Source organism: Sarcophilus harrisii, chromosome 5 (genome assembly GCF_902635505.1).
Source record: "Sarcophilus harrisii chromosome 5, mSarHar1.11, whole genome shotgun sequence".
NCBI classification, from domain to species: Eukaryota; Metazoa; Chordata; class Mammalia; order Dasyuromorphia; family Dasyuridae; genus Sarcophilus; species Sarcophilus harrisii.
This window is the reverse complement of record NC_045430.1, coordinates 13830296-13842211: the sequence shown is the minus strand read 5'-3', so window position 1 is coordinate 13842211 and position 11916 is coordinate 13830296. Positions and strand designations below refer to the sequence as shown.

Sequence of the window (11916 nt, the reverse complement as noted above, 5' to 3'; positions counted from 1 at the left end):
GTGGCTAAGACCGGATTCTCGTTCCTGATTCCAAGATCCACTCAGGTCCCACATCGCCTTCTCTGTGACCGAGGAGGAAAGGGGAATAGGGAGGGGGGGGGGACTTCTACCCAAAAGAAGTGTCAGGGGAGTAGGGGTTCCACGTCAGGGTGCTGGTAAATGAGAGGTGGCCACCCCAGGCCCGCTTGCTGCCACCCGGCCACTACCGTCTGTACCACGGGATCGGAGAATTATATTTTTAGAGTGGGAATAGATAACAGAGGTCAGTGTGCAAGCCCCTAGCCATTTTACAGATGAGGAAACTGAGGCCGAGAAAGGGATGTCGCTAGCAGAAAGGGAGGCACGTCTGTATGTGTATTTGGAGAAAGGAGAAGACGGACGGAGAGTAAAGGCCCGAATTCCCCTCCCCCGGACGGCCCAAGCAAATTCTTGCTGTCTCAGTTCCTCGGAAGGCATTGGCCACTAGCGGCAGAGATCCCGCCCTGCCCTCCACGCCCCCCTCCCCCTTTCCCTCCTGCGCCCTCCTTCTCTCCCTCCCCTCTGGTTTGAAAGCCAGAACTCCGGGTGGCCGGGGGACTGTCCCGGACGGACGGACGGACGGCCGGCCGCGGGAGGGCTGGGCACTGCCACAGGAACGGAGCGGCCCAACCAGCCGGGGAGGAAGGAGCTTTTAGTATCCCCCGCCCCGCCCGCCCCACCCCACCCCCAATCCTGCCTGCATCTGCCTGGAGTGCCCGGGGGCAGGGCGGCCGAGACTCGCTGGGGAGGGAAAGAAACTGCAGCCGCTCCAAAGTTTCTTTTCCTTTTCTGCCGGGAAAACAAACCGAGAGAAAGAAAGCCCGAGACGGGGACGGAGGTAAACGTGCACGTTGCCGCGGGGGCACGGAAGAGGGGCAGCCGTCTAAGTGGGGGTCAGCGTGCCCACATGGGGAGGCTGGCCGGCACTGGGCCGGGCGCTCCGGGGGGAGGCACTGTGCTCCAGCAGCGTTTGTGGGAGCTGCCTGGGAGAGGCAGAAAATTTGGGGGGGGGGGGAGTTACTCTGGGTAAAGGGGTGGAAAGGCGAGTGAATTAGCGGGAAGAACAGACGTAAGAGAGAAGAGAAAGGGGGAGCCACGGAGAGCTGGGCACAGGGAAGAGGCTGGAGGCTGCTCCCCACCACCCCCCGCTCCTCATTCCTGCGTCTCAGACAGGAAAGGGAGTCGCTGCGGGGGTGGGGGGGGGGCGGTGTGGGAAGGCGGGGGAGAGGAAAGTGTTGTTCGAAGACTTTCTGCCTGCTACTAGGAGTCGGCGGCGGGCAACACCCCCACACCCCCATTCTTAGAGTCGGCCCTGAGAGCGGAAAAGAAAGCCGGGGGGGGGGAACACACACAAATTTAGAGGCCAGCCCTGAGACTCCCCCCCCCCCCCCTTAGTTCTCCTCTCTCCCTCCCCGCCGACTCCCGGTCCCGACTAGCCGCCACCGGATTTGGGGAAAGCCGATGAAGTCATCTCCCGTCCAGTCCTGTCCCCCCATCTCTGGTGGGGATCTCCCTAATTCTACACTCCCCTGAATTTATTCCATCTCCTAACACACAAGAGGGTCCCCTTGTTGGGGACCCCTCTCCCCTTCCCTGCCCACTCCCCGGCCTACAGCTGGATAGAGGACCCTTTTCCTGGACAAGCTGGGAAGGAATTGTCGGGCGGAGAGGGGAGGAGGGAATAGGGGTAAGGGGCAGGGGGAGGGGAGAAGGCTTCTTTGCTCAAGGTGACAGGAAAAGAGAAAGGGTGGGACGGGACTGCACGGGACTGGACCGGACGGGGACGGGAAGGGAAGGGAAGGAAAGGGAAGGGAAGGGGAAGGAAAGGCAGGCTGGGGAGGGAGGGCCAGCCGAGCTGGAGATGGAAGAGTTAATTCCAGATGTCGGTGAGGTTCTTGTAGCTGCTCAGATACAGTTAGGGATGTCTGGGAGCTCTGAGCTTGGGGCACCATCGACGCTTGCTTCAGTCCTAACTGGGGAGGGAAGGGGGGGTCTCCGACAGACAAGGCAAAAAGTTTAAAGTCTTCCGAAAAGTCCCGGTGCGGGAGCTAGAGATCAGGAGGTGCTATCAGAAGGCCCGGGTTCGAGTTCCAGCTCTGAGACATATTTGCTTTGGCAAGCATCTCTGAACCTCAGTTTCCCCATATGGAAATGGCGGGGTGGAAGGCTGGGGAGGAAGGCGGGAATAGTCTTTGCATTACCTGCCTCGCTGGGTTTACATCCAGAAATATGAAAGGGCGAGGAAGGACGCCTCTTTCACCCCCTACCCTTCGGGACTCCGGGGGGCACTCTCCAGACCTCCCTAGGGCTTGCCCATTAGGCCTGTGTGCGTGGGGGTGGAGCAGAGGGGTGTAGGAGGGAGGGCTGCCCTGCCCTAACTGCCCTCTCCCCGCCCCCCCTCCCTAATCCGCCCGCGGAGCCCTCGCGCTCCCTGGCACCCTGGCACCGCGCTCTCGAGCCCTGCCCGACTAGCGCTGGGGGCCGGAGCCGTCTCCAGGCTATGTGCCCTCTCGGCCCGCGGCCCGAAGGACACGTGGCGCCCGGGCGGCGGCTTGACCCATACACGGCCGGGACAGCGCCCAGGCAGAGCAGGCGTGGATGCATTCGCCCGGCTCTCGGCGCTGGGTAAGCCTGGGCAAACCGCCGCCCTCTCTGAGCCTCCGTTGCTTCCTCTGTAAGTGATTTCCCATGGACCCTTCTAGCTCTCGGTCCGAGGATCCCAGGCAGTCCTGAAGACCCGCTTGGACTCTTCCCCTTGTAGTGGGTCCCGCTGCCCAAGCCCGACTAGCTTGGAGCCCCCAGCTCGGCGTGGCACAGGCCCCCCCTGCTGGCGGCCTGGGGTTCTAACTTGGGATTGAAATCTGGAAGAATCCCCCCTAGTTCAAGGTTCTAAATTAACCTGGGTCGGGTGACTTTTTAAAAAGATCTTCATCTTTATAACTAGTTTCCTTGGCAATCACTCCATCGCCACCTTTTTTTTTTTTTTTTTTTTTTTTTGAATAAACAAAAGAGAAAACCAATTCAATACGATTTAACAAACATTTCCGAAGAGCCTACTGTGTGCTAGGTATTGGATTAACTTAGGTTCAGGGAGGTTGTAAATTACTTAAAGTCACTGCTGCTCCTGAACTGAAGAATTACAAAGCACTTCTCATAATAATCCTGTGCCAGGATTCTCGTGTCCATTTTGCAAATGAGGAAACTGAGGCAGAGATTGCCCAGAGTTACATGGCTGGTCACTTAGAAATGCAGGATTTGAAACCAGGTTCAGTCTCTCCTCTTATTCCTTCTGCCTCTCAGGGGAGACGACCCTTTAGGCAAATAAGAGAAAATAATAACCCCTCTTAGGTATATACTTAAGGCACTTTCCCACCAGTTATCTCATTAGGTCTTTGGGCAGGGCAGAGCTGATTATCCCCATTCTACAGATGACATGGGAGTCTAGATTTGAGGTGATTTTATCAGAGGTCACTCCATCAGAAAGTGGCAGAAAGGATTGTGGGAATTCAAAGGAGGTCGCTGTGAACTGAAGAATTTGGAGGCTTCATTTGAATAAGGAACTCCCCAGGGAGAAAACAAAGACCATCTCCTGCTTGGCAACTTACATAATGACTGCCCAGGTCATTATGATCTCACCCATTCTAACCCTGTCATTTGACAGATGAGGAAACTGAGGTTTAGAATGACTCATCCTGGACTCAAATTCCGGAAGTAGTGGGCTAAGCTCCCCATCAATGATCCTGTGTGTCAGAGGCATATTCTGAGACAGGCTCTCTAACCACTGGACCACAAGAACTCCTAAAGGAAGAACTGGGGCATGTATAGCTGGAGAGGAAGGGAGCTGGCCACACAGAAGGATCTTTAGGAAGGAAAGTCTTAGAGGGCTGCCTGGGACACTGAGATATTGAGAAATTAATTACTTGCCAAAGTCAAAAAGAGTCTTATAAAGCACTGACTATGTGTTATGCAATATGCACATTATAATGAGCTTGGGAGGTATAATCATCTCTATTTTATGGATGGGGAAACTGAGGCAAATAGTTTTTCAAATGACTTGCTCACGGTCACACAAGGTCAGACTCCAACTCAAGGCTTCTTGATCCCCCAAGCCCATCACTCTATCCATTCCACCATCTCATTCTACCATCTCACTGCCTCAAATGTCCTGACTTCAGAGGCTGAGGGCTCTTCCCACTTCAGGAAATGACCCATAGATGGCTGGTTGACTTCAGGGAGATCCACCATGAAAGGGGGATTGGAAACAACAAAAACTTCAGAGTCAGGATCTGGAATCAAGTCCTCCCTTTTCCCTACATGGGCAAATACTGATGTTCTCTGGATATAGTTGCCTCATCTATGAAACGATGAGGTAACGACATGGAGATCCACCATGAAATGGGGGATTGGAAACAAGCAGTGAGGTAACAGTAGAAACAGAGCTGACTTCAGAGTCAGGACCTGGAATCAAATTCTGCCTTTGTTTCCTCCCTGTTGCCTACATGGGCAAATATCGGTGTTCTCTGATCTCAGTTGCCTCATCTGTGAAACGACTGAGTAAGAGGACTTCCAAGGGCCCTCTGCCTCAGTTTCCCCATTTATAAAATTGGAGGGAGGTGGAGATTGGGGTTGAGGATCCATGAGATCTCTTCTAGCCCTAAATCCATAATCTTGGGATTTAAAAAACTAACATTTTCTGGTGTTGCAGATAGACGAGTTCACTGCCTCCTTAAAACTAGGGGAGGTGGGTGCTGTCAATATTTCCATTTGATAGAAACTCTAAGAGATGAGTCACCTACCCTTAGGACTCGGGACCTTTAGAGTCCAAGAGCCTGGGTTCTCACACCTGGTGGTTCCCTGTTCTGAGGCCCCTCCCAGCTCTCCCATTCCCTGTTCTCACCAGCTAGGTGACCCGAGGCAAGTGGATGAGTGTTGAGCTCCCTTTCTGTCCATGACTGAGCCTTGTCTCTTCTCTTTCCACTCTGTCCTCCTTCAGGTCTCCACCCACTGGAACTGGCCAGCTTGTCCCAAGCCAACCCCCCAGGAAGAAAGGAGCTGGCAGACTAGGCCGCTAATCCCCCAGTCAGACCTGCTCCAGCTACATCCGGGAGAGCGGCATCCCGAGGCCTTCCAAGGCCATGGCTCCCCCACAAGCCACACCCTCCAGGGCGGCACCTGGCCCCTAAGAGAAGGCCAAGGAACAAGAAAAGGGGACTGACCGCTCCCTTCCCCCAACGCTCCAGGACAGCCCCTGGCCCGGAAAAGCTGAGGTCGGTGGGAGGAAGGGGGTCTTCTCGCCCCTTGACCGTCCATCGCCCTCCAAGAAAAGGTTAGCATGGACATGAGGAGGGTTGAGCAGCCCAAGGCAGCCGGGCCAACCCTCGGCTGGATGTCCGGCTCCCACAGGAAAAGGAGACCCATGAAAGCCGAGCTGACCACAGACATGATCAGCCCACCCCTGGGAGACTTCCGCCACACCATGCACGTGGGCCGAGGCGGGGACGTCTTCGGGGACACGTCCTTCCTCAGCAACCACGGCGGGGTGGGCCGGGGCGGCGGGCGCTCCCCCAGAAGCTTCCTGCTCCGGACCCTGCAGCAGGTGCGGCGCGGGGGGCTTCCTTCCCGGGGCTTCAGCTCTTCGGCGGCCTCTCCCGACCCGCCCGCCATCTCGCCCATAATCAAGAACGCTGTGTCCTTGCCCCAGCTCCACCAGGCGGGTTATGACAGCATGGTGGTGAGCAAGCTGAGCTTCCGAGACAGCCCCCGGGGATCCCCTGATGGGCACCATGGCTACGGTAAGGGAATCTCCGCATCCACCCCATCCCTTCTCCGGCCCCTCAACGGCCCCATCTCTCATTGCAGCTCCTCGAACCCCTCTGAGGCTCGGTGCCTGGCCCACCAGATGGGCTTAATAGATGCTTGTTCAGTTTGGGGAGAGCAGACAATGATGCTAAAGGTTTTGGAGACCCAAGACCTGGGTCTTGGGTTCAAATTCAGACTTTGTTCTTTCCTAGGAGGGGGCTGGACAATCAGGGGCTTGCCTGGTCTGGAGACAGTCATGGAGCCATGCTGCCATCTTGTGGCCAAAAAAAATCATAAACCCACTGAAATTGGGCTCATTCCTCCATAACTGGAAAGTATTTTTAGTCCAGCCCCCTTTTCCCGCCCCTATTTTACAGATGAGAAAACTGAGACCTGGCAGGGTGAGGTACTTGTCCAAAGACTCACAGGTACAGGGGTAGTAAGCATGATTTATACCCAGGTTCCCTTCCTCTAGAGCCCTGGTCTTTACCAAGTACCAGGCAGAGAGACCTTGGGATCTAAGTTTGATGACCTGACCTAACCAAGGACAGTGGTCCCTGTTTTCTCCATTGGTAGAGAGTCGCTCCCAGTTGAATTAGATGGATTCAATTCAATCCAACGGGGGTAAGACATGGTCCCGGTGACCTCAAGTAACCATCAGTCCTTTTTTTCTGTTTTCTAAATAATCAGATAATAATATTTATTTAATAGTAATAAATTATTATAATATATAATATAAATTATTATAAAATAATTAATAATAAATAAAAGTTCTGTGAGGGCAGGGCATCATCTTTTTGATTTTGTATCTCTAGTTCCTCTCACATAGTAGGTGCCTAAAGAAGACTTATTGAGTGAATATTGAATGTGTAGATCATTAGTCTGGTCTATAAGCAGATAGGACCCATAGAGCATTGGCCCAGAGTCAATTAAGTCCCGAGTTCCAATCCAGACTCATTTGAAATCCATTTGAACTCAGGGAGGCTCCAAGCTTAACACTATCCACTTTGCCACCTAGCTGCTCTTGGAGTAAGGAAGATATAAGTTCAAATGCAGACTTAGGCAGACTTAGCTGTGTGATCCTATACAAGTCACTTCACCCTGTTTGCCTCAGTTTCTTCATCTGTAAATGAGCCAGAGAAGGAAATGGCAAAATACTCCAGCATCTTTGCCAAGAAAATTCCAAATGGGGGCACAAAGAGCCAGATATGACTAAAATAATTGAGTAATAACAACAACAACAACAAAAATGGACATAATAATAACACCTCCCTCTCAGGGTTGTTGGGAAGATCAAATAAGAAAAGTGTGTGTGTGTGTGTGTGTGTGTGTGTGTATGTGTACAATGGTGGTTTGGATAGAGAATAATATCAAAATAATCTGGGTACCTAGAATTTGCAGTCCACAAAGGTCTTAGAGAGAACCTTTACTCTAGTCTCATTTTATAGGTGACTTTACAGCTCTTAAGATACTCTATAAATGTCAGTTCTTTTTACCACCCTTTTTATAGTTTTGTTTTTACTGGTAAATTAGTATGTACATTATTATCATGTACATTATTTTTTTCTAAATACACATTTCTTTATGAACCATATTGGGAAAGAAAAATCAGAACAAAAAGGAAAAACCACAAGAAAAAAAAAAAACAGAAGAGAAAGGGGGAAAAAGTGAACATGGCATGTGTTGATTTACATTCAGTCTCCATAATTCTTCATCATCATCATCTCTGACCTGTTCCATATATATGGGAAATGACGGCAACATAATATTAAGAGTGGATGATCAGCCTCTTGAGTTAGGAAGTTATGGGCTTGAGTCCCGATTCTGACTCTTCCTGGTTGTATGACTCTGACCAAGTCACTCATCTTAGTGTCCAGGAGATAACTGACTCTTCATTAGCAGAGAGAGAATTTCCTCACTAGGAATCACAGATGGAGTCTAAAAATAAAGTGAGTCGGAAGCACTAGACTAGGAGACATGGAGTCCTTGGTTCAAGTTATGTTCTCTCCTTAATAATTATGTGATCTGAGAAGAATTATTTACTTCCCCAGTTTTAGTTCATTTATTTATAAAATGTGGCTCCAAATGGAAGGTCCAGCTGCCTCTCTGGGGGTATTAGATGAGATTAAGTACTTCATCTCCAGACTCCATGCTTCCTTTACTCTGGCTTTGCCTCATGTCAGGACCTCTGTCTCTCTTCCATCTTTCCCTCTGGCTTCCTTGGCCTCCTCCTGAGTCTCAGTAAAGGCCCACCTTCCACAAGAGCCTTTTCCTCAGGCCTCTGAACCTCCAGGGCTCTGATTAGCTTCGGTGTCCCCTGTCTGTGTGCCCCCTGGGACTATGACCTGGAGGGCAGGAATTGTATTTGCAGACTGTTCAGGGGACACTTGTTTTTAGTCATGATCCCACTGGAGTGGTTTGTCATTTCCTTCTCCAGTTCATTTTTCAGATGAGGAAACTGAGGCAAACAGGGTGGAATGACTTGCGCAGAATCACAGATAGCAAGTATCAGAGGCTACATTTGAACTGAGATTTTCCTGACTCCAGGCCTGGAGTGATGTGCTCCAGAGCACCACCCAGCTGCCCCGCCTGACCCTAATGTCAGTAATTTCCAAAGAACTCTGAATTCAGTGGTGTGAGTGATAATAATATAATAATATTTCTATAATCTATATAATATATATTATATATAATTATATAATATATATCTATATAATAATCTATATCTATAATAATAATATTTCTAAGATTTTGAGGTTCACAAAGAGTTTTCCCTATCCCCATTTTAACAGGTAGGCAGACTGAGGCTCAGAAAGATCCCAGGTCAAACAATTAGAAAATAGATACTTGGGCTCCTGCCCACAGTGAGTCCTTCATCAAGTTTTTTTCATTCATTCAAACCGGTTTCTTCTTGTGACTTCTAGTCCAGCCCTAGTCCCACTCTAACGGGGAATTTCTGCCACCCACACAGGCAGGGCACAAAGCCTGGCTTTCTCCACCCAAACAATTGAAGGGACACCTTCCCTGGTGACCAGGATCAGCCCTCTGACCTTTCCAACATCCATCGCTGGCTGGACTACTTAGATGGGGACTCTTGCCCACACAGTGAAGGAGTATGGGAGGGAGCTCCAGTGGAGGCTGAAAAGCCCAAGGGATTATTTCTCTTACTTGCAGGCTCAGTGGAAGGCAGTGTCAGGGGACCTAGATTCAGATCCTACCCTGTCTTTGCAGGCACCCAGATTATTTCGACATTATCCAAACTACTTCTAGCTTTAAAAGAGTCAAAATCCTCCCTCTTCTCCCGCCATCCACCACGTCTCTAATCCACTGAAGACTCTAGCTAACTTTTGTGGGGATCTTGACCAAGGCAAAGAGATCTCAAAATGCAGTTTGGGTTATTATCAGTCCAGAATTGAGCAATCGGGTCACTGTCCCAATCCACCTCTCCTCTAGGTAAACAAAGGGACCTTTGTCCTTCCACTGACAGCCTGATCCTTTCTCTAAGGAGAAAGAAGAGTGTCAGTCTGCCAATCGCTTCCGGGCAGGGGGCAGGCAGAATTGCTTCTGCCCTAGCTGGATCAATCGCCCCATTCCAGCCTGGAAGGCAAGATTATGGTTATCACCCTTAATCCTTTAAGTAAAGAATCTCTTAGTCCCTTCCATTTTTCCTAGGGGCTCTTCCTAGTCTGGAAAGGACTTCAGAGGAGAATTACTGTATTTCATTATGGGGCAGCTGGGTGGTACAATGCTTGGAGCACAGGGTCCAGCCTCAGGCACTTAGTAGTTGGGCAAGTCACCTCACCCTGGCTTCCTCTGTTTCTTATCGATAGAAATGGAGATATATTGGAGAAAGAAAGGCTTTCCTAAGAAAGCCCCCAAGGGCACAGCCACGTAGGATCAAATACAACAAACCCCACCACCATCTTTTTTTTTCTTTTTCTGAGGCAATGGGGAGTAAGTGACTTGCCCAGGGTCACACAGCTAGAAAGTGTTAATCCCCATTCTAAATCTGAGGGCAGATTTGAACTCAGGTCCTCCTGACTTCAGGGCTCTCGCTCGATCCACTGTACCACTTAGCTGCCAGTACTTTTGCTTCCTTACCTGAAGGAGTCATTTTTAATCCCCATTCTAAATCGGACTTCTAAGATGCTTCACGGGTTCTAGGTCCCCTCTACCTCTCTCCAGATGGCTCAGTCCTAGCTCTGAATCTGGGTCGTGGAATCCAGTCATACCCCTACTATGAGTCTGTGCTATTAGTGGCTGCCTGCTCTTCGGGTGTGCAGGATCGCATCGGGAGAGACGGCAGCCACGGAGAGGAGGGCGCGGGGCTGGGCGGAGGGTGATGGACCGGAGCGGCCCCGGGAGCTCACGCGGAGCCTGTCTCGTCTCTCCCTTCCAGGCCTGGATTCTGGATTCTGCACCATCCCCCGCCTTTTGTCCCCCGAAAGGCCCCTGGACAAGGACAGCTCCTTCCCTTCAGAGTCCGACCTGCCTCGCTCCAACTCCCTGCCTCAATCCGATTCGGAACCCGAGCTGCTCCGCTCCGATTCGGAACCCAAACTCCATCGCTCTGACTCCATGCTCTCCTTCCGCTTAGACCTGGGTCCCTCCCTCCTCAGCGAGCTCCTCAGCGCCATGAGCCTGTCCGAGGTGCCTGGGAAAGAGTCGGGGCCGGCCCCGCCGGCAGAGCCTCAGCCCCCGGCCCCAGAGCCCCGACCTCAAGGACACTGCCCCAACGGGGTGTCGGTGTCAAAGGGCCCCACCGGGGAGAAGCCGGCCGAGAAGCTGAGGGCAGCCGTCAGTCTGAACCCAGCCAGGGGACACTGGGTGGGCAGCTGGGGTCCTAGGCCCCACTATAGCGAGGCCACCGCCCGGCAAGAGCTAGCGGGAGTGCTGCCTCAAAGTCGGGCCTCGTGGGAGAGCCAGGATGAGGGCCTGGGGGTCTCCCCTTGCTGGACAAGGAGCGGCTCAGAGAGGGAGCCCAGGAGGATCTCGGTCCCAAGCACAGTCCAGGCATCCTCATTCCAGTTCACCGATGAGGATGATGAGGTGAACATGTGAGGGTGGCCCTCCTGGGTCCAAGTCATGAGGCCCTCAAGCCCAGCACCTCCATTGAAGTCCCCCCTTTCCCACCCCACCTCGGAGGGCAGAGGATTTGGGGTAGAGGGGAGTGATCTGCTTGAGCCAACAGGACAAGCAGCAAAGCCAGGAGCTGGAAGGAAATGGAGAGAGGGGGAGGGATGAGAAAGGAACTGGCAATGCTTCCAGTATCCCCCCACTCATCCCCAGGCCTTGTCCCACTCATCCTCCCTAAGCCAAACCAGTCAGGGGAGTGGGGGGGCAGCCCCACCCTCCCAACCCATTCCACTCTCCCCACCCTGACGACGATGGGGAGCAGGGCAGGCTCCCCCCCCCCCACACCCTCCTCCCTTCAATGGTCAGATGAGGCTTCCCAAATAGGGTCAGCTAGGTGGGTGCTGAAAGAGGAACAGCTGAGAGGGATTTGTTCTGGGAACCAGCTACCCAGAGTGCCCGACAGCCCGCCCTGATCCCCGCCAGCCTTGGGCACCAGATGCCCAGCTGCCCCCCCCTTGCCACACCCACAGCCCAGCTGGGGCCATACAGTGGAGCCTTTGTGATGGGGAGGAGGAAGGGGAGGATAGCACAGGAGCCCATTGTCTTCACCACCAGCACTTTGCAGGCCAGCCCCGGGGGGTCCATTCCAGGCTGTGGGAGGGGGCCTCCCTCATGTCGGTGGGTGCCTCCTGCCTCCCAGCAGGAATCCCTGCTGGGCACCGGAGTGGGCTCTCTTGCCCCTGGGATGATGGACCCTCTCCTGAATCCCGTCCGACACCGGCACCCCCTCCCATGTTCTAGAAGCCATAACCAAAGGTCCCCATGACCTCAGCCGGGAGGAATGCCTGCCCTTGGCCTTCTGGACATCCAGAGATCTGTCCAGTCTGATTAAAAAAGTTGGGTTTTTTGTTTTGATTTTTTTTATATGTATACACAAATGTCCCTCAAGATGATGCCGGAAAACTGTCTTTTTTTCTTGTCTGCGTCTTGTCTGAATGGTGGGACATCCATTCTCAGCCCCGA

At 52.5% G+C, this 11916-nt stretch overlaps 1 protein-coding gene across 1 annotated transcript; it reads left to right on the top strand.

Moving 5' to 3' along the window:
- Nucleotides 1–524: 524 nt before the first annotated feature.
- Nucleotides 525–11861, top strand: CDC42EP1 (CDC42 effector protein 1). Its single transcript, XM_031940970.1, has 3 exons — nucleotides 525–856; nucleotides 5012–5810; nucleotides 10217–11861. The coding sequence occupies exons 2-3, from the start codon at nucleotides 5351–5353 to the stop codon at nucleotides 10876–10878; spliced, it is 1122 nt and encodes a 373-aa protein (XP_031796830.1). The 5' UTR covers nucleotides 525–856; nucleotides 5012–5350; the 3' UTR covers nucleotides 10879–11861.
- Nucleotides 11862–11916: the final 55 nt, after the last annotated feature.

Bases quoted from the DNA above. Each gene is read 5' to 3' on its own strand.
- CDC42EP1 (XM_031940970.1), top strand. From the start codon at position 5,351: ATGGACATGAGGAGGGTTGAGCAGCCCAAGGCAGCCGGGCCAACCCTC. The intron at 5,811-10,216 runs GTAAGGGAATCT...TCTCCCTTCCAG, and splicing joins TGATGGGCACCATGGCTACG to GCCTGGATTCTGGATTCTGC.